The sequence below is a fragment of the Leopardus geoffroyi genome, chromosome E1 (genome assembly GCF_018350155.1).
Source record: "Leopardus geoffroyi isolate Oge1 chromosome E1, O.geoffroyi_Oge1_pat1.0, whole genome shotgun sequence".
NCBI classification, from domain to species: domain Eukaryota; kingdom Metazoa; phylum Chordata; class Mammalia; order Carnivora; family Felidae; genus Leopardus; species Leopardus geoffroyi.
The window spans coordinates 36667724-36694970 of NC_059330.1; the positions used below are offsets into that span (position 1 = coordinate 36667724).

General features: G+C 49.3%; 1 protein-coding gene across 1 annotated transcript; it reads left to right on the forward strand.

Annotated features, from left to right (window-relative positions):
• Positions 1-7891: 7891 nt before the first annotated feature.
• Positions 7892-10418, forward strand: HOXB1 (homeobox B1). Its single transcript, XM_045491004.1, has 2 exons — positions 7892-8590; positions 9082-10418. Exons 1-2 carry the CDS (start codon positions 7996-7998, stop codon positions 9408-9410), a joined length of 924 nt encoding a protein of 307 aa, XP_045346960.1. The 5' UTR covers positions 7892-7995; the 3' UTR covers positions 9411-10418.
• Positions 10419-27247: the final 16829 nt, after the last annotated feature.

The following is a 27247-nucleotide window of genomic DNA, read 5'->3' on the forward strand; positions in this document are numbered from 1 at the left end:
ACTTTCCCCTGGACCAGCAGGACGGGGACTTGGAGTACCAGGCACGGGGAGGCAACAACTGTCAGGAAAAGCCAGGAGCCAACACAGGTCGTGACACATAGGACTAGACAGGCTCTCGCATATTTTTTTAACTGGCCCCTCAGTGTGGGAAGTGCACACATCTTATTCAGCTGGAATTTAATCCCTTAAACTGTCTTAATATAGAATTCATCTCCTGCATTAAATAATCTTATGTCATGTTAAGTTGCACTTATTTCTTTCATAAATAAATTAATATAGAACAATTAGATGTGTTATTATAATAATATCATGTATCTTATTAGTTTATTTTCCCTCATAAAATATATAGGTATGAAATAAATTCAATATATTAAAGTAATAATACACAGCTTATTGGCTCGCGTATTTATTTTTCCCATAAATAAGTGAATATACAATATATTAAAACCACACTATACATCTCATTGGGCTGTGTGTTTATTTCTCCATAAAATATGCCCATAGGCAGTGCTTAACATCTTAAAAATCACAGCACATAGACATCTCTACACCAACAAAACGAAACAGACATTTCAGCTGGGGCTTTGATTTCTATGGACAGCCAAACTAGATAATTTGGTCTAATTAAAAATGCTCTTTCAGCTATAGCAGGTTGTTACAAGGATCAAGAATACCAGAAGGATCTTGCTAATTGCCCACCTTCCAGCTTTCTTTGGTGGTCAAAAGGAGGGCACCCTTCATCAATGCCAAAAATACAGGATCTGCTCTGCTGGAGAGAATTCACATCCTGGGATCATGGCTTGGTCTGTAACACTCTGGGGCCTCTGAGGCTTCTGTTCTCTTAGAGCCTTGCTGCCCCATGGACCCACAGCATCAGCACTACCTGTGAGCTACTTAGAAATGCAGAACCTTAGGCTCCACTTCAAGTCTGCTGCAACAGTCTCAATTTAGCAGATTCCCAAGTAATTTATATGCACATTAAAATTTGAGAAGCACTATTAGATCATAGTGCCACCTTGCTTCCTGCCTTCCTCCCGTGCTTAAGAATTTTTGATCCTCTCTACCCAGCTGATCCCTCCCAGTCCTCCCCCAACTCAAAGCAGTGGACCAAAGGATAGGGAATCTCAGCTCCTTCCTGAGGCTGCACCAGTCCTAATTCCTCCCTGCCAAAGTGAGTGGAGGGCCAGGGGAGTCCAGCCAAAGGCTGGATCTACCTGTTTAGATCTAGGTACTTTGTGTATCCTGAGAGTGGGAAGCAATGAATCCAGGGAATCAGGAGCACTGCCAGCATTTCTCCTGGTTGATTATTAGAGAGAAGTTGGAACTCTTTTCACAGGCAGCCCAGGACACTTTCTGTCTCTATTTTTCCATATTCACAAAATTCACCGTCTCTGATGCCACTCCAGCAGAACAAAGAGACAACGCATTTCCAGAAGGAAATGACTCCTGTTTTCAATCTCCCCACCCAATTTCAAAATCAAAGGAATGTCTGGCAATTTGGGATTCGTAAAGGATTGGTACTCAGGACCCCTGTGTCCCAGATCAGCTCCTTTTCCTTATTTCATCTCTGCGGCCATCCTATTTAGCCTGAGATTTCCCAGCTGGCTTTGGCGAAGGAAGGAGAAGGGGTAAGGATTCCCAGATAAAACAGTAGGCCCTCTCCCCGGACCCCCCCAGCCCCCCTTCTGCCCCACCACCAGTGATGGTAAGCTAGAAGGTAATACCAGGCGGCCACACTCACTTATCCCATTCTGATTGGGGCAGGGCTCCTCTTGGGGCAGGACCATTGTGAGTGGTCTGGAGCACAGACTAGTTCTAAATTGGCTGTGGTTGGAGTGGGAAGGTTTCAGTGCAGTCCCCAAAACTGTGGATCAGTCTGCCCTGCTCTTGGTGAGTCATTTCTTAAGACGAATGACTCAATATTATGGTGAAAGCAAACGACCATTAGACTGAGGAATTATTTGCAATCATGATAACCCTGAGTCATTGACAAAAAAATTTAACTTATGCCTGGCCAAGTCCCTTCCACTTTCCAGACCTCAGTTTCTCCATCTGTACAATAAGTGGAAGAGCTAGATGCGTTCTAATATCCTCTGCATCAATACCCGACCAAAGTAATACTTGTTAGTCTTCGTGAACAACGTATTAAGTACTTATGATGGCTGGTGTCACGTGCTTTCAAATGGAGGTGGTGACTTTTGATGTTTGACAATAACCCGCCTCCCAAGTATCTGGTAGGACCCTTTTAACAAATTTTAAATTTGTGACTTAGTACCAACCATCATGCCCCAACCATTATTATTATTATTTAAATGTTTATGGGGCGCCTGGGTGGCGCAGTCGGTTAAGCGTCCGACTTCAGCCAGGTCACGATCTCGCGGTCCGTGAGTTCGAGCCCCGCGTCGGGCTCTGGGCTGATGGCTCAGAGCCTGGAGCCTGTTTCCGATTCTGTGTCTCCCTCTCTCTCTGCCCCTCCCCCGTTCATGCTCTGTCTCTCTCTGTCCCAAAAATAAATAAACGTTGAAAAAAAAAAAATTTAAAATGTTTATTTATTTTGAGAGAGAGAGAGAGAGAGAATGTGTGTGTGTGCACGCGCGCGCGCACCTCCGCACAAGGAGGGGAGGGGTACAGAGGGAAAGAGAGAATCCCAAGCAAGATCCGTGCTCAGCACTGAGCCCAGCGTGGGGCTTCATCCCAGCCCTGTGAGATCACGACCGAGCCGATATCAAGAGTCCCCCACCCAGTCACCCACTGAGCCACCCAGGCACCCCCCTGCCAGTCATTACTTAAACTAGTAGAGAAAGAAACCTTTTCAGCAAGCATGAATTGGGTAGAGTGTTATGTGTCAAGTTTTCAATAAATATGGGTATTCCAAAATGTCCTAACCAAGATTTCCTCTGACTTTCGTCCCTTGTCACCTTCCCCAACATTTGGTTATGTTTCCTCTTGTTTCAAAAACAGTAGGACATTTTATACAAAAAGAGCCACCAAACTTCTTCTTTGACACGGTGTACTAGATCTTAAAAGTCCCTTTTAGACAGGTTTTGTCTCAGTGCTGGGGCATCAGAGCACAGGTACAAGTTCTGGGTCTCCTTAAATAGCCCTGCTGAATTCACCTGCCCACCTTTCCCCTAAGTTTCTGACAAGCATTCCGTGGCCGTGCTGTACATCTTCCTGAAGATGTATTTTTTCTAGTCAAATACATGTCCTCAGTTTGCAGAAAGTGGCCTCTAGCCCCCATGGGAGCCCCTCCACCTCCTGTGGTTGGTGTGGCCCAAATCCTCCCTTGACCTCTCCAGCTTAGTTCTGCCCTCCTGTCCCCACCCCCACCCCTCTCTTCACACTCAGCTGGGAAGCAGATATTTAGTGCCTGAAGGACATCTAAAAATCCGCTTCCTCCTGAGAACAGAGTCAAAAGTAAAAAAGCCCTCCTCAAACCTTCTCTAATTCCCAAACACTACAGAAAAATCATAGCCTGGACAGTCATCCAGGTACAAATTCATCTTGGTCATTGTTCTATAAAGTTTTCGAAGTGGGTATTTTGGCCACAACTAATGCACTTGGAGAAACCCAGTTAAGGAGAAAATTATTTCAATTCTTCGTGTCACTCTAATCTTTCCTTTTAGGAAGATTCCAACTCTCTGATTTACCTTTCATTCCAGATGAAATCTATCTAGAATACAGAAGTTAGGTTCAACCCCTACTCCACCCAGAAAGGCAGTTTCTAAGCTACATTCCTCAAGGAAGGAGAGATAACATCCTCCTTAGAAAACTTTTTCCAAATATTTGGAAGATCAGGAAATTCTTGCTAATATCGAACTTCACCTTCCCGTTACAATTTTAATCCTTTGGGCTCTTTGTAGATTATATAATATTAGGCTTTAGTTTCCAAAGAACTCTGCAGTTTAAAAGAGAATCCTGTGCCTAAACAGAGCCAAACTTCTCAATTCTTGATGAAATTTGCATATGATAAAATACATATGTATAATATATGGTGATCCGTTACATGAAAATATAGCACACATGCTATTTTCCTATCACATCTGTCCAGATTTTAAAATGCCAGTTATAGTAAAAAGCAGAAAACTGTCTCATAGTATTTTAGAATGTGAATGTAATGTTAATATCAACATTTATAGAGTTCTCTATTGTTTATATTTTCTTGTTTGCTTTAATCCCACCAAGGATGCAGTGAAGTCAGTAGAATTAAACCCATTCTTCTTCTCTGAGGCTGAGACTCAGAGAGACCAAGAAATCTGTCCGGAGTCATAATGCTAAGAAATGGCCAAGCAAGGACTTGAACCCAAGTATTCCAGTCCCCAAACTAGTAGTCTTCTCCTTATGATATGTACTGCCCACAGTCTATGATTCTCAACCAGATTTGTGACAATTTAATCAGCTTGTATTAAAAGAAACACCAGTGAATTCAGACTCCAACCTCTCTTCAAACAGCCATCTCTTATAGAGAAAAAAAAAAATGACAACCCTTTTAATTCTTAAGTTCCAACCTTTGATCTTGGTCTTGGCCTTCAAGAACTGGGTTGGGGAGAGCAGGCAGAGAGACACTTGGGGACCTTATGAAAAAACTGTGCAGATAGCTCCTGCTAACCCCCAGCAAAGGCAGCTTCCTACACACACACACACACACACACACACACACACACACAGGCCAGAATCAGGTGTAAACTTCTAACACATCCTCCCATTCTGATTAGAATGGCCCCCCTGCCTGCATCCTGGGTGTGATAAGGAGGGGCACCTCTCAAAGATAATTTCAGCTCTAAACATGCCTATGGTCCCCTTGCTCCACTATTTAGACACACAGTATATAAAAGAGGAAATCAATCCCCTTTATTTCACTTTCGTGTTGGGTCTACCCAGAACTTCTCTGGTGAATTGAGTTTGGTCAATCAGAAAATCCTACACCCATAGGTTTTTTTCCAGCTATGGATTATTTCTGTTTGTTTGGTTTGTTTTATAATCAGCTGTGAATTTAGCAAAGAATTCAGGCTTCATAGACCTTCTCCTCAGGCCAGAGTCTGGTGCGGTTTCTTTTGAGGAGGAAGGGACTTGGGAACACATAGGGAGCCAAGTTACTTTTCTCCCCCCAGTCATTTCTGCTGGGGCTGGGAGAGCCAGCAGGAATTTGAGGAAGTTTTAATCTCTCTGCTACACAAGGGAAGGGAGCAAGACTCAGGGATGAATTAGAGATTATACTGAATTTGGAGAGCTAAGGCCAAAACCATCTCTGCAATCGACAGTTTCACTTGAGACACTTTTTCCCCAACCCTTTTCATCTTGTCATTAGTGATAGACTATTGGTCACTTGGGCTGTTACAGGGAGGCTGTGTTTCCCCAACTCCCAGACAGATTTCTGCTGTTTTATTAAACTGGTTTGGAATTCACTGCTTCCCCTAGACCTCAAATTGTTCCCTTAATTGGAAAAGCAAGGGACGAGATGAGCGGGTTCTCTCTGGGTTGAGGGAGAAAGGTAGAGAGTGAAGTGACAACTCTCAGAGGCTGGGCAGCCAGGTCAGACACAGGCCTCAATCAGATTTGGGGTTAGAAGAGAAATCCTAACCCTCTATCTACCCTTCTTCTGCAAAGGTCTCGGTGGAGAATATCTTAAAGTGAGAGGGAACCATTAGGGACATCTGTAAACCCAAGAAGAGAAAACAGAAAAAAATAGGCTTGTTCTCACCTCCACACTCCTTTTCTTTTCAACCCCCCTGCAGGCCACCCCTGCCCCCATCTGGATTCTCCTTTCCTTTGTCTGCCCTCACCCCTTTGGCAGTGAACATTCTCTCCCCCTCCCCCATTGTATCTCCCTTAAAGAAGTTACCAGCTGGTCCCCCTCCCCCCAACTTGTTCTGGTCTGAAGCAGGGTCCCAAGCAGAGTACATGTAAGGAGGGAAAGGGACAAGGGGCCTGTCAGCTCTTTCATAGTTGGGGGCTAAGCGATGCAGTGATGAAGGGTTATCAAGAGAAGAGAAAGATAGTGTGATTCTGGTGATAAAGATAGAAAGCGGGAGAAGGGACCATAAGGCACAGGCAAAGTGAGGGGAAATGGGAAACAGAAATATGGACACAGAGACTGGGAGAGAGAGCCAGCTTTGGGGTTCTTTGCAAAGGATGAGTACTCACCCTGCCCTTTAAGGCGTGGGGAAACCTGAGAAGTTTTGAGGGTCCTCTCTGGACCTGTCTCACCTGCTTGCTTCCTTTCCTCTCCTGAATTCAGTTGTTTACAGAGATCCCTTCCCTGAACTCTTGCCCTCCTGGACTTGCCCTAGCCCCGGCCCCAGGCCTCGGGTCAGGCAGACACCCTGACAGGTTACAAATGAGCGTGGGTGTTGGATTGCGCCAAGCTCTTGTCCTCCGAGTCTGGAGGAGGAGAATCAATGGGGTCTACCTAAGAGCTTCGCTTCCAGGCCCATCTGGGTCTGAAGAGAGAGAAGGAGGCACTTCCTGTTCTCCTCCCCTCCCCCAACCCTAACCCGACAGACACAGAGCAGCGAGGGGTGAGACTCCACTCCTGAACCTCAGGACCTCCACACCGATTCTCCCATTCTCCAAACAAATTCCCTCGTCCTATTCTAGAAAGTTCACTGAAAACTGGACTAATCTTTAAGCTGCAATTGGTATTGAATTTGGGAATTTGAAGTTTGGGATAGGCGGTGGCCGGAGGTGGGGGGGTGGGGGGATGGGAGTGGGGTGGGGGAGTGGGGGTAGGGTGGGGGGGGCAGGGACAGGGGATGGAAGGTGGTGAGGGAGAGAGGGGGAGGAGGCAACCAGGGGGAACACAGGAGCTACGCTAGTTTCGAACACTTGAGAGAGAGAATAAAAATTCCCTCCTCTTCCCCCTGTAAACATCACCTAGCTCTGTGCTCATTGTGGCTCTCTGGAGAGATACAAGGAGTTATTTGAGTCTGAGTGAGTGAGCCAGCTACAGCTATGGATGGCTAGAGAGAGGATAAATACATCTAGAGAGATGAGGTGATGGATAGGTAGGGAACGAATATAAATATGGAGAGAGACGGACGAATGGAGAGATGGATTGAGACAGAGAGAATATAAAGTGAGGCTGAGGGAGAGGAATGGATGTGTGAATGAGGAGAGAGCGTTTATGCGGAGACGTGGAGGGAGAAATGGGGCGTTTCTCGCCCCCCTCTGCACATTTCTGTCGTCCTGTCTTGCTCCCTGAAATGCGTTTCCCACCTCTCGGTTAATGAATTCTCCCTCTAGACTCTAGGCCCTGCCTCGCCCTTGGGTGTTTTGCACCCCCTTCCTTCACAGGTATCCATTTGGCCCAAGATAACATACCTCCCCCCGCCCCCTCCCCCCCCCCCCCCCCCCCCCCCCCCCCCGTCCTAGCTCATCACCCCAAGATAACTTGGGAGACAGAGACCAGGAGTGGGAGTTCTGGGCAAAGTAAGGAGGCTAGATAACCCACCTCCCAGTCTACAGCCTTGGCGGGGGGGGGGGGGGGGGGGGGGGGGGGGGAGGCTCCTTTGGGGGGGTGGAAAGAGTGAGGGGCAGCTGGGTTGAATTTGTCCAAATCTAATAACCCAGGAGCCTATTGAAGGCCTTGGGGGTTGGGAGGGGAGGAAAGTCTTGAATATTCCTCTAACTTTTACCCCCTCTCCCTCTGGTCCCTTCTTTCCAAAAGTCTTTGAAGAAAGATGTTTTTGACGCTTCCACGTCGCTCTCAGATGGATGGGCTGCGGGTGATTGAAGTGTCTTTGTCATGCTAATGTTTGGGGGGTGATGGATGGGCGCTGGGGCTGCCAAACTCTGGCCCGCTGCGCCCATTGGCCTGGGAGAGATCACATGCGCCCCTCCACCCCCACTCCCTACCCCCTTCCTGGGGGAGCCCTGGCCCAGGCGAGCTGGGCCAGGCCATGGATGCAAGCTTCAGCGTTGTGACATACTGCCGAAAGGTTGTAGGGCAAGAGGGTGTCTCCCCCAGACGGGCCGACCCTCCTGCGGCCTCCACGCATGGACTATAATAGGATGAACTCCTTCTTAGAGTACCCACTCTGTAACCGGGGACCCAGCGCCTACAGCGCCCACAGCGCCCACAGCGCCCACAGCGCCCCTACCTCCTTCCCCCCCAGCTCGGCTCCGGCTGTTGACAGCTACGCAGGGGAGACCCGCTATGGCGGGGGACTGCCCAGCCCCGCGCTCCAGCAGAACTCAGGCTATCCCCCCCAGCAGCCGCCTTCTGCGCTCGGGGTGCCCTTCCCCAGCTCGGCGACCTCGGGGTACGCCCCGGCCGCCTGCAGCCCCAGCTACGGGCCCTCTCAGTACTACCCTCTGGGCCAACCCGAAGGAGACGGAGGCTATTACCATCCTTCGAGTTACGGGGCCCAGCTAGGGGGCTTGTCGGACGGCTACGGAACCGGTGGAGCGGGCCCGGGGCCGTACCCTCCCCCGCAGCCCCCTTTTGGGAGCGAGCAGACGGCGAGCTTTGCATCGGCCTATGCTGATCTCCTCTCCGAGGACAAGGAATCGCCCTGCCCGTCAGAACCCAGCACCCCCACAGCCCGGACCTTCGACTGGATGAAGGTTAAGAGGAACCCACCCAAGACAGGTATGAGACAGGCGTGGCCACCCCTTCTCCGGGGCCCCAAACAGCTCTGCTTCTCCTGCACTGAGGGTGTCCTAGGCCTGGGACGGCAGGACAGGTGGAGCAGTCCAGTAGAGGCAGGTAAGAGCGCTCTGCCCAGTTTCAGGTCACTTGGGGTTTCCCTGCCCAGCGAGTGCCCAGCGAGTGCCCGGTTACGTTTAGGAGTAAGTCTCCACACCGCCCCCCTCCCCCCCGCACTCCCCTGCTTCTCGATCTGTGTGCCCAGCACAGACCCAGGACCTGCTTATGTTGGGGGGGGGGGGAGATGGGGGAGGTAGAAGGGGGCTTGGTCTGAATTTGGGGGTGTCTGGTGATCCAAGGGCACATTGAGAGCTGAAGTTGGAAGGAAGTGGGGGGGGGGGTTAGCTAGAGCTGACCCAGGAGGAGGAGAGGGGAAGGAGAAAGAGGTGAGAGAACTGACGTGGCCCCCTCTCTCTCCCGCCCCGCCCCCCCAGCGAAGGTGTCTGAGCTGGGCCTTGGCGCGCCCGGCGGCCTCCGCACCAACTTCACCACGCGGCAGCTGACCGAGCTGGAGAAGGAGTTCCATTTCAACAAGTACCTGAGCCGGGCCCGGAGGGTGGAGATCGCCGCCACCCTAGAGCTCAACGAGACGCAGGTCAAGATTTGGTTCCAGAACCGGCGCATGAAGCAGAAGAAGCGCGAGCGGGAGGGAGGCCGGGTGCCCCCAGCCCCTCCGGGTTGTCCCAAGGAGGCGGCTGGAGACGCCTCCGACCAGTCGACGTGCACCTCCCCGGAGGCCTCGCCCAGCTCTATCACCTCCTGAATGAAACCTTCCGACCGTCGGGGCTCCTCCGCTCTGGAGCGCCTCAGTCCAGCCCCTCTCCTCCGCTCTCCCTAAGCCAGGCCTCGACTTCATCGTTCCAGCCACCCGTCACCAAGGCCGGGCGCTCGTTTACAGCTGCTTTTGGGGAGACTGGGGAAACGCTTTTCTCTGGTCCGGGCGGGGTGTTGATGGCTGGGGACCCTACAGGACCAGAGGCATGGGAGACACGGAACGTGTCAACTGTGGAGGGAAGGGCTTCCTTCCGCCTTTCATCTGGGGACCAGCACGTGGGTGGGGTAGAAGCCAGCCACACCCTCCTGAATTCTCCCTTCTTTCCAACTTCCGTGTGTTCAGTTAGTGCCTTTGAGTCTCAAGGACTCTTCCGGAGCCCTCGGTTCCTAACTCTCCCTTCTAGGCCGGGACAGAGGGAAGGCCTTGAAGTTTCTCCTGAGGGAGGTTTTTGGGTGCAGGCCTGTTACCGATGCTTAATCTCTCCAGTCACCACAGACCTTACAACAGCACCAGCTGCCTTGTGACAGACCAAAAAAACTGCCCCCCAACCTTATTAACCCCCTCCTGGCACATTTGTATTGCACTAACTCAGCCTCCAGAAGTTGTTTTCTGAGACCTGCCTCCTTCCACCGGCGACCTCATCTCTAAGCCACCAAAGTGTTTTGGAACTTGGTACTCCGGAGACTTCTGGAACGTTGTTGGAGGCCTGCCCCCAGCAAGCCTCTACCAGGAAGGCGCAGGCACGCCCCCACTAGTTCCTCCCCTATTTATTGCCTCCTGGAAAACCCAGGACCCTCCTCCCCATCCACCTCTACCCCTGGGGCAGCCTAGGGAGGCCCAGGTGCAGTGAGAGCTCCCAAAAGCAGCAAGCATTTCTCTGAACCTTAGAAACAGTGGAGGTGCCACGGGAGTTTCTGGAAACCTGAGCCCCAAGCGAGCCGGGTTCTCTCTGTACCTCCAGCTACCTCATTTCAATAAAGTCTGTGTTTTTCCCTCTTCCCGACTCCGTCTGCTCCTCCACCCCCCCCCCCGCCGCCACCCCCCCCCCCCCCAGGGTGGAAGAAGCCTCATACTCCAAGAGCCCTGAGAAGACATGGGGGAAGATTTGGTGAATGCTGGTTGGGCTGGAAAGATTTGAGCTAGAAGACCTCAGCTGGATAAAGAGGACTTACTGGGTGGGACCAAAGCAGAACTGGGCCCCAGCCTCCAGGTCTGACTGTGGTCAGTCCTTGGGTAATTGGAGCAGCCAGGAAAGAGGTGGGAAAAAGAGAGTGGGAAGGAAATCGCCCGGCCCGGAGAGGGTCCTGAGAGGGAGGGAGGCAGGAAAAGGGAGAAACATTATTTGGAGAGAACAGAAAAGGTGCTTAAAAAAAAAAAAAAAAAAAAAAGAGGAGGCAGTGGGGGAAAGCAAAGGCCCTCTACCCCCTCCCCCTGCTCTCTCCCCCAGGCCCAGAGGGAGGCCTGGCATGGAGTGGGCCTTCACACTGAAAGTTTGCTGAAGGAGTGAGGTGGGGGTGGGGAGGCTGTGTAAGGTGCCCCCTCCCAATCAATTCTTGCTCAGAGAAAGAGGATGGGTCGCTGACAAACTCCAGAAGGGCACACGCGTTACCCCCTAACGCCCGCAGTTCCCACCCGCAAGCCCCCAACCAACGGGGATGGGGACATCGGGACAAAGGAAGCCAGGGTAGCTGGGAGACTCTGGCCCTAGCCGGCCCGCCTCCGAAGGGCCCTTCCCTGGCTCAAGGTGAACGTCCTGGGTCTCCGGGCCGCTGGACGGCAGAGGGGAGGCGGCCACGACCGGGGCGGGAGGGGTGGGGCTCGGGAGAAGGGCAGGTAGCCCGCCCAGCGCCCAGCGGGCCTGTTGGAGGACGTGGGAGGGCCTGGGGGCGGGGAGCAGAGGCCCTCGCCCCCCCCCCCCCCCCCCCACCGAGGTAAATCCCAATCCCGCGCTGACCTTTTTACCTCGAAACGCCTCTGGGCTTTTCCAAACAAGCCAACAGCGAGCCCGCGGGGGCAGCTATTGTCTCCTGGCCGGTCCCACTGACAAACCTTTGGTCGGCGGAGGCGGGGGGCCGGGGCTCAGGAAGCTCCGCGACGGCCACCAAACCGCCATCGCTCACTCGCCCCGCAGTGCCGTCGAGCTGACATCGGCCTGCGGGCTCTGGCCCGGTTTATTGATTCCGGTGACCCGGGGAGTCCAAAGGCCCCGGAGCCGGACAGCTGGGCATGGGGGTGGGGGCGCGGGACCAAGGAGTTGTCTTATCCACCCCATCTACTTAATTCTGACCTCAAAGGAAGAGAGGCTGCGAGAAGGACTAGGAGCGTCCGTAAGAAACGCTGAGCATTTGCTTCCTAATGAAAACGATGCCATTATAGTAGCGGCAACGTTATCGAGAGTTGCACAGCCCAACCGGAGGGGAAGGGAAGTGTGTGCTTAGCTTTCCCAGAGGCTGCTGTCTTGCCCTCTGTCCTTAAAAAAATCTATTAACTGCTTTTCTGCATTGAATTGAAATTGCCACCAAGGTTGGCTTCCCCAAAGGGGGTCACCTTGACCGAGGGGACAGAGCAAGTGTCTGTGGAAACAAAACTCCCCTTGCTTGGAGCCATTTACTGTAAGCCGGTAGAGCCTTCTGGTGGAGGGATTTGTGGACCCTCCAACCTTGGGGCCAGCAAATGAGCAAGGATGCAGGGAAGGAGAAGGAGCAGTGGTTAGAGCAGGACCACAGGGGTGGTGGAGCTGGACCTCAGACTGGGGTTGACAGGTCCTGAGGGAAGCGTGATGGAGGAGACAGGAGGGAAGGGGAAGGCCGGCCCATTTGATTTTGGTCATAGCAGAAGGAACCCTCAGATTCCCCCGGGGAAGGGTGAGGGGCAAATTGATTCTCTGTGAACAGCGGGGCGCCTCAAAATAATCCACAATGAGCCTGAGTCTCCTATCTCCTGAGATGCAAACATCGTTCCCACTTTGCGCTCCCCTAAATCCCACTCGGACTCCAGACTGGTCTACACAGAAGGCAGTTAGTTGCATAAAGAAAAGGTCGCTGTGCATTTTCCTATCAAAACTGACAGAGGAGGAGGATGGCAACACAAACAAACACATTTTTCCGCTATTGAAGTATGTTGATGGCTTTCACTGTTAAACTTTCCAGAATAGATGCCAAACTGCTTTACTCATGGATTCCTCTGTGGCTTTCAGAAAGGTGGGTTTTTCACAGCCCTCGAGGGGGTGAGGAGAATTATATTCACCAGGAGATCTGAAAGTGCATTTTCTGCAGAACTGGAAAGCCCTCCACCCCCACACCTCCATTTACCACGACCAACTCGAGAAAAATCTCCTGTTTTGAAAATATAAATCTTAAAAAAAATTTTTTTAATGTTCCTTTATTTTTGATTGAGAGAGAGAGAGAGAGAGAGAGAGAGAGAGAGAGAGACACGGAGCGCAAGCAGGGGAGGGGCAGAGAGAGAGAGGGAGACACAGAATCCGAAGCAGGCTCCAGGCTCTGAGCTGTCAGTGCAGAGCCTGACGCGGGGCTTGAACTCACAGACCGCGAGATCATGACCTGAGCCGAAGTCAGACGCTTAACTTACTGAGCCACCCAGGCGCCCCGAAAATTAAAATGTTAAGAGAATTTTTTCCCCTTGATTCCTCACCGGAGACAGAATTCTTCTCAGGGCTGGTTGCAAGTCTGTTAAGGCTTCGGAGGAGCATCTCCGCACCCCTCCCCCACTGTCAGGGGGAGGGGGGCGGTGGAGCCTTCCCACTCCACCCAAACCTCCCTCCACACCATCTGTTTCTCAGCCCGAAGTGTGAACTTTTCTTCTTTCATTTGCCTTCTTCTTCAGCGTTTGTTCTCCCAACGTGAGGCCCTTTGATCTCCTGCACAAGAGAGACAAGAAAGAGAGATTTAAAAAACCCTGAAGTTCTTCTTACTTTTAAGTTAGTTTCTTTGTTACGAACATTCCTTTGCACCCAAACCGCTGGGCTGCTGGAGGGGAGTTGGGATGGGAAGGCTGGGGGCATCTCGGGATGATTCAGATGGGGGTGGGTGGGGATCCAGATGAGTCTGGAAGGAAGGCTGAGGATTTGGGGAAGTGTCTGGGATACCTGGGTTCAACTCCTTCAAACCTCGCCTGTCATAGCCTGGTGGCCTTGGGCCAGTTGTCTAATTCCCTGCGACCAGTTTCCCTGCCTACAAAATGGGGATTGTAATTGTACCTATCGCATAGGGTTGATGTTAGGATTAAATTAGTTCATATGTGAAAAATACTTGGAATAGTCCCTAATAAATAAACGTGAGCTCTAATAGTAATTGTCATCATGATAAGGGACATGTCCTCTCCCACTTCTATGGTCCTTAATCTATTCCAGGGCACATCTGGGCCTTCAGGACTGCACACACATACGCTTACTTGTCACACTCGGATCTTGTTGGATCCCCGATACGTCTAGGGGTCTAAGGGCAAGTTATGGGTCCATAGAAGGGATTCCCTCCTTAGCAGCTGAGAACAGCTCAAGCAGGTCTGACTAAGACCCCCTCATTTCCTTCGTCTCAGGGCACTCCCCCATGGAGGGGGACAGTTCTCAGGGCCTCCGCACCTTTCTCCCTCCCATTATGGGAGGCTGGGCAAGAAGAAGGCAGACATTTTGAGTTCCCGACTTACACTGGTGGAGGGCAAGGGTTCTAAAGTGTCACTTCAGGGGCGCCTGGGTGGCGCAGTCGGTTAAGCGTCCGACTTTGGCCAGGTCACGATCTCGCGGTCCCTGAGTTCGAGCCCCGCGTCGGGCTCTGGGCTGATGGCTCAGAGCCTGGAGCCTGTTTCCGATTCTGTGTCTCCCTCTCTCTCTGCCCCTCCCCCGTTCATGCTCTGTCTCTCTCTGTCCCAAAAATAAATAAACGTTAAAGTGTCACTTCATTTTCAATGCGGTCCCCCCCCTCCCCCTTTATTAGCTGGGTGAGCTATTGCTGGTCACTCAATTTCCCTGTGCTTCCATTTCTTCAGCTATAAAATGGAGGCTGTTGAGGAATAAAGGAGGTATATGAGACCTACTTAGAACACTGCCTGGTAGGGGCGTCTGGGTGGTTCAGTCCATTAAACGTCTCGAGTCTTGATTTCAGCTCAGGTTGGGGTCTCACAGTCCTGGGACCGAGCCCCGCGTCGGGTTCCCCGCTGAGCATGGAGCCAGCTTAAGATTCTCTCTCTCTCCCTCTCCCAGCTCTCTCTTTCTCTCTCTCTAAAGTAAAATAATAATAAAAAAGAACACTGCTTGGTAGTTGATTCAGTAGAGATTTTCTGTGTTATGTTTCTATTCGCATAAGACCTTTCTCTTACTTTCTTGCACTGAGTTGTTCTTGGTCTTGGCCTGATGGGAGCAGACGTCCTCCAGCCGTGGTCCTCCTGCATTGCACCCACAGACCCACCTGGTACCATGACCACGGGACTTGCTGTGAGGGAATAGAATGATTACGAACAAAAGGATTCAGGGTAGCCCCACAGAATACTGGTCCAGTGTCACGATGAGTCATGCTCTTGGCAGGATAGCCTTCTTGCAGAACTCTGGGAGCACATGTTCACTATACTCCACGACATTGGCACCCTCTGCAGTTGTACTAGATTTTTTTTTTTTTTTTTTTTTTTTGTCTGATGACTCAGTCTGGAGTCTCAGGACTTCCTTGAATGACCTCCTTTGCATGACTCAATCGCAATATTCCAGAGGCTTCAGCTTTGTTGTTTCCCTGGCTTTCTCAATGCTTTCAATAATCAGAGTGAGTCCTGGGTGGGACAGGAGTTGGAGATGCAAGCTATTTAATGTCCCTTCTTGGGAGAATAGAGAGGCTCGAGCAGCTGTGGACTTTAGCTCAAAGGCCTCCTGGCCCTTGTCCACGGTTGTTCTCTTCATTAGGAAATGAACGGGTCAGATACTTCAGAGAAAGAAAGAATTTTGTAAGAAGTCGGGAGACGCAAGTTTACTCTATCGAGAGACTCCTGTGCGTCCTCAGGGAAGTCACCCAATCTCTCTGGGCCTGCTTTCCCAGTCTTTGATGTAAATTGGATTATCCCACTGCAGCTTGACTCATCCTTTCATCTGAGGACAGAAGAAGACATAAGTAAGAAAGAATGTTAAGCTTAGTGGGGGGATCGGAGGGTGGGAGGGTGGGTGGAGGAATCATCCTGTTGGATATAGTCTACTGGCCTAGTTAGAGCTAATTAAAATCACTCTTTCTCTTCCTACCCCCAGTCCATTTCCTCCAGGCTCTCAAGATCACTGGCCTGAGTCCAGACAATTCTCAGTCCTGCAGCCCTTTCTGCCTGCAAGAGAACCTAGGAGGGAAGGAGCCCCACAAAGCATGTGCTCTCTGCTCCTTTGGGGCCTGAAGCTCCCTTCAGTTTACTCTGGTCTGACAGCTCCATTTCAACCCCCACCTTGGAGATGAGGCAGCTCAATATTTACCCAGCCAGAGAGGTTTGCCCAGAAGCCTGGCCTCCCTAGCCTGCTCCTGCTGGCTTTGCTTTGCTGCCCCCCCCCTTCCTTTCCTGGTTCATGGAGAGTTCAGCCCTAAAATGGCTAGCAGCCCCCCACCCCCAGCCCTGGCGGAGCTGCCTGTCCAGGGGATTGCTGAGGCCAGAAGAGGGGAGGGGAAGGGCCCCGGTCGTGGGGTCATGCCCTGGTCTCTCCACTCTTGCTGGACCGGCAAGCAACCGGGGCCTCCCAGAGGAGAGACGACTCAGCAAACGATGGTCTTTTTGGACTAAAATGGACCCGTTGGGTTGGGGAGCCGGTCCAGGGCTACAAAGGGTCATGTCTCTGCACGTGATTAGTATCATGGGCTATGTTTAATCGTAGAGACACTTGGTAACCTCGTAACACAACAGTCTGGGCTCTTTTTCCAAAGACACTAAAAGCGCTTGTACATAATGAGGCGACACACAGTTTCCAGCAGCCACATATGAGAACAGTCTCTTATCTCCTAACATTCTAGATTTTACGGCCCACGAAGGCTGAGGTTTTTGTCTGTTTTGTTCCTGGTTCCGTTTCTAGTGCCTGGCACAGAGTAGATGCTGTATTTGTTGATAAAGTGACTATTGAAGCAAAATGTTCCTGTCTAGAAGGCAGGTACCCCCAAAATGGTGCTCCCAAAGGATGTCAGTTTCAGGTGTTTGATTAGTGCAAGCTTGTTAACATAATCGAGGTGTTACCATGAAGGTAATTAAAGTAAGGTTGCGGATGGGAGGGGACTCGGGAGGCATTTTCTTCTCCTACCTTTGTACGTTAAAGGTGTTTCTCGGGGCGCCTGGGTGGTTCAGTCGGTTAAGCGGCCGACTTCGGCTCAGGTCATGATCTCATGGTCCGTGAGTTCGAGCCCCGTGTCAGGCTCTGTGCTGCCAGCTCAGAGCCTGGAGCCTGTTTCAGATTCTGTGTCTCCCTCTCTCTGACCCTCCCCTGTTCATGCTCTGTCTCTCCCTGTCTCAAAAATAAATAAAATGTTAAAAAAAAAAAAATAAAGGTGTCTTTCTCTGGCAAATGACAGAGAGAGTTGATTTCTGTAGCTTCAGGGTTAGTCTGTTCCCAGGGTTCACCCGCAGAGGTTTTATTTGGGCTTCCTTTAGTTTAGCAAACTCAAGAAAAGACTCAACTTTGGAAATGTAAGGGATTTGAAGGCCCAGCTGGATGTTTTTTTAAGTAAGCTCTACCCCCAGCATGGGGCTCGAACTCACAACCCTGAGGTCAAGAGTGTGCTTTAGGAACTGAGCCGGCCAGGGGCCCCTGGGTGTTTAGATTTGTAGAAACGTTGGTAGAAAAGGGATGGAACGGTTGTCCTTCTGCAGAGAGATCCAGGTGAGGAGATCCCAGTGAGTCACTCCTGGCGCAAATAAGCCTTTCTTTTCCCTCTCCATCTCCCAACTCAACCCCACAGAGTCTAGGGTCACTCAGACATGGATAGACTAAGGTTTCCTTTTATCTTTTCTTTTTTTTTTTTTTTCAACGTTTATTCATTTTGGGGACAGAGAGAGACAGAGCATGAACGGGGGAGGGGCAGAGAGAGAGGGAGACACAGAATCGGAAACAGGCTCCAGGCTCTGAGCCATCAGCCCAGAGCCCGACGCGGGGCTCGAACTCACGGACCGCGAGATCGTGACCTGGCTGAAGTCGGACGCTTAACCGACTGCGCCACCCAGGCGCCCCTCCTTTTATCTTTTCTAAAAATACTTGGGATATCTTCCCTTTCTGGGGCCAATAGGCACAGAGCAGGGGATGATGGGCTTGTTGGGTCTGAAAGGGAACAACAAGGGAAAGCATTACTTTCAATGCTTAATGGAACTCGGGCAAAGACGGCCGCCTGTTGGAAGTTCCCCGCTCTCGGGAAGATCACCCAGCCTAGCCTGGTCAGTTGCTATCATTGGAAATTGTTGGCTATTGATGACATCCTTTTGCTCATTCCTACCACCGAGGTACACACATGGATCCTGATCGCAGAAACAGGCACCGGCCAGGTCAGGAAAAGGGAAGGGAAAACCGTCTAGGAAAAGGAACGGTCCCCTGCACCCTCTGTTCCACCCTGGGGCTAGATTTCTAGATCGGGGGTCCCTTAGGAGGAACAAAGTTGGGGGGACGAATGCCTCAGCAGCAACCTGCAGACTCGTCAAGGGCCACGGGTCCTGGGCATGGCTTTAATGCCTTTGGCTGGGGTTCTCGGATTCCCCACTTCAAACAGGCCACAGCCTCTGCCAGCTGCTGTTGTTTTTTAGGACGGGGAGTCTGAAGAGGCAAAATCTGGACAACATGCTGTTCAGGAGAAAAGTCTTCAGAGTATATGTAAGCAAACACAGGCCGGTAGATGGTGGACGAGCTATCCCACATTGTTCTTCGGTTCCAAACTTCTTCCCCCCGCGCCCCCTCCACCACCTCCAGTCATTCCACGGTGTCTCCCATTTACACTCATTTTCCAGAACTCAGTGTTCAATTCCCCACCTTTGGGGTTTGGCAGGAGAGATCTGACCCAGGGGGCTGAAGCTACCAAGAGCCAGAGGCGGGCAGGAAGGCAACGGCTTTGCCGGGGGGATGGGTGGGGGTGGGGTGCTGAATCCGGCATGGGGTCTCTATTCAGCAATTCAAATCCAGCAATTTAGGTGCGTTGGAAACGGAGAATTGCGAAGATGCCTTTGAAAGTGCCTGCATGCTCACAGGCTCCCCCACCTACAGTGGGAACATTTCAAAACCTATTGAAATCCACACCTTGACACATTCCCACAGATACGCTGGCCTCCCTCACGCTTAAACAAGCATTGTTACTTGCGTTCTCGACCAAAAATCGAGTACAGGGCTTTGCAGACATGGCTGCAAAAGCTGGAGAAAGCGGGCTCCCGGGGAGACAGCCAGTGTTGCCTGCATGAAAATGTCCTCTTTCTCTCCCACTCTTTGAGTTTCTACTTTGACTGTAAGTGGTGCAAAGGAACACTTCTGAGAAGTGTGAGTGGAAAACAGAAGCGTTCTAGGCATACAGGTGAAAAGGAAGAGGGCCTTTTGCTGAAAAATCCCTGGGTGGAGTTTATCTCTACAGAACTCCCAGAATGGAAATGAAAAGGAAATCGGTGGGAAATTAATCAGCTCACCAAGTTTGGTGATGTGTGGCTAAGCGCTCAGAGGGAAAGCAAAAATGAAGACCAAAGCAAAACAGATAAACAAACAAAAAGTCCCAAACATGGCTGATCTCCTACAATATCTTCATCAAATACCAAAGATCTGCAAAGCGGATTTTCTTCCCCTTGGTTTTCATTTGGGTCTTTGGACCCACAGTTTAGGAGGCTTTGCCTGTGTCTTCCTGCCTTGACCAGGGAAAAGAGCAAGAACTTGTGTATATCCCTAGAATTTAATGATGAAGAACAAAGGCACGGATACAAAAATACAAGAAAAATAGCATCCGGTTAGTGCCTATTACCAACCTCAGTTTCGGGTTCTTCAACATCCCAATCTATTTGGAAAAAAAAAAAAAAATCAAACTTACCACATCAAAAAAAAAAAATCAAGATAATCAAATGTGAGTCATATTAATCTAACAAAAATAACCTCAGTGTGTTCCTAAGTCCTGCCTTTATGAAAAACCCCCTCTATTTCACTAGAGAAAACCCCGTTTTTAAAAATCCCTCTGAATAAGAGAAGCCCCATACACTAGATACGGGTCTTCCTTTTACCTCTTTATGATTTTCTAAGTCAAAGGAATACAGGAGACTGGAAAAAAATTAAAGCAAATTTTGCTCTTTTTCCTTCTCTGCCTCCAGCTCTCTTGTTCACAAATCTCCAAGGCGGAGCAGAAAAACAGGATCCTACGTTTGAATTTAATTTGATCAGTACACAAACCTCTGGCTCTTCTGTCCTCTGCATTTGCCAGGTGCTGAGCTGAACTGAATGTCAGATTCTTCCTTTGGAAAACAAGAGAAGCCCTGATTCTCTCTCTCTCTTTTTCTCCCCCTAGATCTTTTAAATTTAGTTTTCAAATTTATTTTTGGTGACAAGTGTAAATGTTTGCTCAGTTGCCGAGGCATAACTCAGATTCTTCTCTCAGGTCAGTTGAAGCCTGGGGGAGTCCTCTCCCAACCTCTCCTTTCAACTGAGGCAAGGTTTAAGATGCCAAGAATTTTCCTGCCGTCACAGAGGATCTAACTCAGCACCCCCAGAGTCCCTCCTTCCCACTTCATTCTGGGAGCAGTTTCCTGAGTTACTGGGTGTGGTTCCCAGGGGAGTCTGAAGCCCTTGTTTGGGAGAGGAGAGAGAAAAGCTCACAGGTCCCCGAAGGTCTGAATAGCAGGTGTTTCCACACTAAGTGTGCCTGGAGAGAAAGGACTCTCCCTTCCTCCCAATACACACACACACACACACACACACACACACACACACACTCCCCAACTCTGTAAACTTAATGGAGGAGTTTTGTTGTTTATGGGAATGGAGACAGAGGAGGAGTAAGTTGTAAATCTGCTTCTAGCAACAGGAAGAAGTGTTTTTCTCCTGGCCTTTGGCAGATGTGAAGAGAAGTTCCTGCCCCCAAATGAGATACTACTCTGGCTTTCGGGTCAATGTTGCCTTTGGTTGACCATCTAGCTGCTTCCTAGCTCATAGAACTGAGGAATCTGCATTGCCTCGCTCTCTTCTGTTCCCTTCTCTCTTTCCCCATGCACCCCCTCAACATAGCCCAAGAGTCTTTTATTTCTCCTTCCGGTGAGTGAATTTCCCGGGACATTACAGTGCTGAAGTCGACAATTGCTGGGAATTCTCCGCTTTGTACCCCCCTGACATAGCCTTAGCGAATGAGGGTGGGGCAAATCAAAGCAAAAGGACAATGAAAAACGTGGAGATGGAAAAGACTGTATAGACTTGACACCCTCACCCCAGTCTTCACAACCGCGTGCTGGGCTCCCACGCCTCTAGCAATAGGGAAACTGCTATTTGTAAAGGAAGATTCCTCCAATTTGGACTGCTCTAAATGATAGGAAATATTTCTGTATATGGAATAGGAATTTGACTCTTTAGGTCTCACGCCCGCTGACCTTGCTTCTTTGCTGCCTCTGGAGCCAACAGAATGACTCTGAATTCCTTTGCCACGTGCTACCTCTCCAAATATTTGAAGACAGCTTTCATGTGTGCCCCTGGGTCTTTCCTTCTCCAGAGTGATACACATTCCTGATTCCTTCATTTGTTTCTCCTAAGACCTCATTTCCACAACTTTCCCCATCCTGCTCCTCTTTCCTTAGTTAATAGTTTCTATACAACGAGGAGCGCCTGGGTGGCTCAGTTGGTTAAGCGTCCGACTTCAGCTCAGGTCATGATCTCACAGTCTGTGAGTTCGAGCCCCGCATCAGGCTCTGGGCTGACGGCTCAGAGCCTGGAGCCTGTTTCGGATTCTATGTCTCCCTCTCTCTCTCTGACCCTCCCCCATTCATGCTCTGTCTCTCTCTGTCTCAAAAATAAATAAATGTTAAAAAAAATAAAATAAAAAAAAAATAGTTTCTATACAACGAACTGTCCGGAAAGTCCACAGTGTGACTGTGTCAGTTCTACGTAGAGTGAGAATGTCTTAACCCTTGGGCTGGCCACTATATTTCTGTTGATGCAGGCAGCATGGCTTGGGCAGGAGAGGGTAACAGGGCAGGCTGGTGGCTGGTGAGAAATTAGAGGAACTCTTTACCTCTTGCAAATTGTGTCCATCTACTTGACCTCTAGGGCTGCATCAGGCATCTGTACCATAATCCCTACAGATCCCCAAGCTCCAGGACAGTACTATCACACTGGCAGTCATTTGTGGGGAACAAACATTTGCTGAGCGGCGTCTGTGTAATTTGTGAGAAGGGAAAGGAGCGTAGAGTAGAGAAACCACATGGACAGGTGGGAAGGAGAGGCTCTATTATGTCAAGGGCAGGAAGCGCAGGTGACCTGGGCTAAGCCAGCTGCTCAGGGTCTGCATGTCCTTATCACTCGCTGTCCGGGTAACCCCCTTTCTTGAGGGCAGTAGTTACTTTTTTGTGATCAATTGTTGTTATTGACGTGTAGACAGCACTTTGCTGTTAGCCTTTAGTTTTCATCACATCCCTGGGAGGTTAGTATAATCCTTTAAAAAAAAAATTTTTTTTTGATATTTATTTTTGAGAGAGAGAGAGAGACAGAGTACAAGTGAGGGAGGGTCAGAGAGAGACAGAGGGAGACACAGACTCTGAAGCAGGCTCCAGGCTCCGAGCTGTCAGCACAGAGCCTGACGCGGGGCTTGAACCCACGAACCTCGAGATCATGACCCAAGCTGAAGTCGGACGCCCGACCATCTGAGCCACCCAGAAACCTGGTTAGTATGATCCTTATCCTCACAGCAGGGGAGCCCGAGGCTCAGAGAAGTAAGGTACCCAAGACTGCATATATGAAAAGCAACATGTGATTTTCTTTTTCTGTCCCTGGCCCTAAAGAATCCATATGTTGGTCCACATATTTGGCATATGCAATGCATTTCGGATGATGGCTTTTATTCCACCTGCCCCAACTGTACCCCTAGCTATTGTTCAAGGTCTTAGGTCATTGCCTTTTTCCTTTTAGGGAACAGATATCAAGCAGACTACCCAAATATCCAAGATCACCAGCTTCAACTAGGGAATCTCTCTCTCTGTATAACCTTTAAAGATGGAGAATTCTGCAAATAGAGTCCAAATCAAATATCGGTTGACTCCTAGATTCTGCGAAAACCTCTAATGGTCCAGAGTTTGGCCATGATGGGAGGTCTGGCTTTAGGGATCCTCCCCTTGGAATGATCTTCTCCCAGTTTGGAAAGATGTAGGCACCTTGAACATGACCGATCTTGAAGCTGAAAGGCTCAAGTCTGGTATATTATAGAAAGCCTGGGGAAAATGGAAAAGGGGCTTTTAACGTGAATTTGGGAAAGTGTCTTTTTGAGGACATATCTTGCCAAATTCTTATGATGGGTGTGTGGGTGCTAGGACTTCACAGGAGATGGGAGTCATAACACATGGATAGTCAAGAAGTAGGGGTTTTAGCCCTGGAGTTAGAGATGATAGCACTGCCCAGGTGCCTACTCTCATTGGAATCAGCTTTCTTCTACATTCTCCATTCCCCGCCATCCTCCTCCCCCAGGCCTTGTTCGAGATCCTGGTCATGGCAGACATATAGTCAGGGCTTTGAAGACTTTGAGGAATAAGCAGATCAAAAGTCCAAATCTCCAACCCTTTCCACCTGTGAGCCTCCTGGCACTGGTCTGGAGAGCCAGGCACAAAGCAGATGGGAGGCAGAAACCTGGAGGCCATAAGCAGCTTCCTATCCTATAACTCAGCCCAGGTCCTGGGGACCTATTGTCAGGGGTCCTGATGATAGAATGATGGGGAGGCTGGGGTGAGACAGGAAGAGGAGGGGTGAGGTACATGAGGCACACAGAGCCAGATTAGGGGCAGTAGATCACTTGGGTCTGACATCTACTCTCTCGCTTTACGCAAATGTTGCTTTAGCCCCAAAGAAGCTACATCCTGAGACTGGCTCGCTGTTTATTTCAATAGACGCAGACTTTGAAGAGTTCTGAAGGGGCTCCTGATAGGGGCATCTCGTCATACATATAGCCCAGCAGCAGGGCAGTAAATCGAGAAGGTGCAGAAACAAAACAAAACAAAACAGATAAACAAAACCCTTCCTTGATCAGAAGTTGTAAAGAATTTGCCAAGTCTGCAGATGAGAAGATCACTAGAGAGAGTGCGTGTGTGAGCCCCTCAGAGAGACTCCATTGATTTTCTCCTTTCTGTTACCTTCTTTCTAGATGAGTGAGGCACGCACGACAAGGGGGAGGTGGGTCAGCATTGGTTGTGAGGCCACACAGCCCCAATCACATATGGCTTCTCCTCACCAGGTGCTTCCAGCGAGCGGTATGGGGGGGGGATCTTGCCTTTCCTTATCGGTTCTGAAATACAAGCCACAGAGACTCAGCGGCTGTCAAGGTAAAAGGCTATCACAGAGCAAATACCTGAATGAGAGAGACATATTTGAGAAAAGACAGATAACATTTTCAACATATTTAGAGATCCCAGCCCTCGTCCGGCTTCAGAATCTTTTCCACCTGAGCTTTTCCCAGGAAGGGGTGTCAAACAAATTAAAGACATTCTGGGAAGGCAGGAACCAGGCATCTTACCGGTTCTTTTGTCATGTGTTGGAGCCGGCCTGGAGACAACCATGCTGAAATAATGGGTCTTGGTAATTTCACAAGCTAAGGGGCTCCAAGGACACCATATTTCACTTACTTTGCGGATAGGCACTTAGCCCCCTAACCAAAGGGAATATCAATTTTTGCTGAGAATCAGTAAAAATCATTAGACAGCAGTGGGAGTCTGGAGGGGGAGAGGCAGTTAGCACTCCTTTTTATAAGGTCCCGTGATGGCTTCATGAGTCTTTCCACTCTTACTTTCATCTCTCCCATCATCAGCGTTGCTTGTTAACTAACGCAATGGAGGCCAAAGAATTTCATTTAATTGGAGGTGATCTTGGAAGAAACCAAGCTCTCTGCACATGGCAACCTTGTACATTGGATCTAATGTAGGATCCAACACAAGCCCATCAAAATGTAAAGTAAGCAGGAGGGGTCAAATATACGAAATGGGCAACCAGGAAGAGACCAATTCCAGGTTGTTATATCTGCAAATCATTTTCAAACTCAGCGAAAACTGGACGGACAAAAAATACTTAAAAGCTTGTAGTGTGGGGGGCGCCTGGGTGGCTTGGTCGGTTAGGCGTCCGACTTCGACTCCGACTTCGGCTCAGGTCATGATCTCATGCCCTGTGGGTTCGAGCCCTGCATCAGGCTCTGTGCTGACAGCTCAGAGCCTGGAGCCTGCTTCAGATTCTGGGTCTCCGTCTCTCTCTGCCCCTCCCCCGCTCATTCTCTCTCTCTCTCTCTCTCTCTCTCTCTCTCTCTCTCTCTCTCTCTCAAAAATAAACATTCAAAAAATTTTAAAAAAGATAAGACTGATCTAACAGCATAGATGGCATAATACTAGTAACTGACAGATACAGAAAGTTCTTTTAGTTTTTGGTTTTCTGTCTTCATATAATATAAAGATTTTTAAGGTTTGAATACCAGTGATTACGTTAAGGGGGATATTCATCTTACTAACTCATATCTATAGCATTGCATTCACTTTCAGATGCCATATTTAATTAATTTATTTTATACTTAAAAAATTTTTTAACATTTATTTATTTTTGAGAGGGAACGAGCAGGGGAGGGGCAGAGTGGGAGGGAGACACAGAATCCGAAGCAGGCTCCAGGCTCCGAGCTGTCAGCACAGAGCTCAACACAAGGCTTGAACTCATGGACTGCGAGATCAGGACCTGCGCTGAAGTTGGACGATTAATGGACTGAGCCACCCAGGTGCCCATCAGATGCTATATTTTATTTATTTATTTATTTTTAATGTTTTTTTATTTCTGAGACAGAGACAGAGCATGAGCGGGGGAGGGGCAGAGAGAGAGGGAGACACAGGATCAGAAGCAGGCTCTGGGCTCTGAGCTCTGAGCTGTTAGCACAGAGCCCGACACGGGGCTCAAACTCACAAACCATGAGATCATGACCTGAGGTGAAGTCAGTTGCTCAGCCAACTGAGCCACCCAGGCGCCCCCCAAGATGCCATATTTTAAAAGCATTCTTAGACCTTCTGGCTTGGAAGGGACCATAAAGACTGACCTGATCTGCTTTTCTTTCTTTCTTTCTTTCTTTCTTCTCTCTTCCTTCCTTCCTTCCTTTTTCTTTCTCTCTTTCTTTCTTTCTTCTTTCTTTCTTTCTTTCTTTCTTTCTTTCTTTCTTTCTTTCTTTCTTTCTTCTTTCTTTCTTCCTTTCATTTAAGAACTCTCTACACCCAACGTGGGGCCTGAACTCACAACCCCAAGATGAAGAGTTGCATGCTCCGCCGACTGAGCCAGCCAGGTGCCCCCCCCAATCTCCTTGTCACTGAGTGGTTGTTCAGCCTGATTACCACCCACCCATTACCCAAGACAGGGAGCTGACAACTTCCCAAGATAGTTACTTTTCTGTTCACCACTACTTTGACTGCTTTTCCTTATGTAAGATGGGATTCGTTTTACTAAAACTTTTACCCTTTGCTCCTAGTGCTGTTTTTCCACTCCCAGAAGAAAGTCAGTCTTTCCCATTCCAGGTGAAACAACCCCCTTATCCTTCAGCTGCTCATTGTAGGACGTGACGGTATCACCCGGGAAGGACCCAGAGGACAACCCTGTGAGAACACTGTGTTTCATGGTGTCACCACCAGCACAGTCGATTAGGATTGCAATATTTTCCTCATTCTTCTGCTCCCACCAGCCCCTTATGGAGACTTTATTGAATATTGGCTCTTGTTTCAAGCCTTTTACATACATTGTGTCACCTAATTCTTGTCACAACCCAAAGAGGAAAGGTATTAAAAGAATTCTCATTTTGTATCCTATGGAATCCAAGGCTTACAAAAGGTAAATAACTTGTCCAGGGTCACACCACAAATATTCCATTTCTATTAATACAGCTAATGGTTATTTTTTTGTTTTGTTGGATTTTTTTTTTTTTTTTGGCAGTCATACCAGAGTTAACGCCCATGGAAAAATCTAGTTATTTTTGCATATATGATGGCTTGGTTGTATTTTCTCCAGCTGGGTCCATACAGCGATTGTAACATTTCTTTTTCCAAATTTTTATTACGAAAACACTCACATATTAAGAAAACATTGAAAGGGTAGTACAAGGAACACTACATCTACCGCCTGAATTCACTTGTGCTCATTTTGCCAGGTTGGCTTTGTGTAACTTTATTTATGCATCCGTCCTTCCATCCATGCATTTCGGAACAGGTTGTACTTCGATCTTCCGTTTTTCAGTGTGCATCTCCTAAGAATGAAGACAGCGTTCTACATAACCACGGTACCATTATCATACCTAAAAAAAGATCAGCAATAATATCCAGTGCATATCAAGTTTTTCTAACTTACCCAAAATACCTTTAAAAAAAAATTGTGGTGAAATACACATGAAATATACCATCGTAATCGCTTCTCAGCCTACAGCTCACTAATGTCAAGAACATTCAGGTAATATGCAATCAACTCCAGAACTCTTTTCATCTTGAAAAACTGAAACTCTATACCCGTAAGCAATCACTTTCCTTCCCCCTCCCCCCCCCCCCCCCCCCCCCCCCCCCCCCCCCCCCCCCCCCCCCCCCCCCCCCCGCCACCTCCAGCCACTGACAACCACATTCTGTCCCTATGGATTTGACTACTCTGTGTACCTCCTATAAATGGAATCATACAG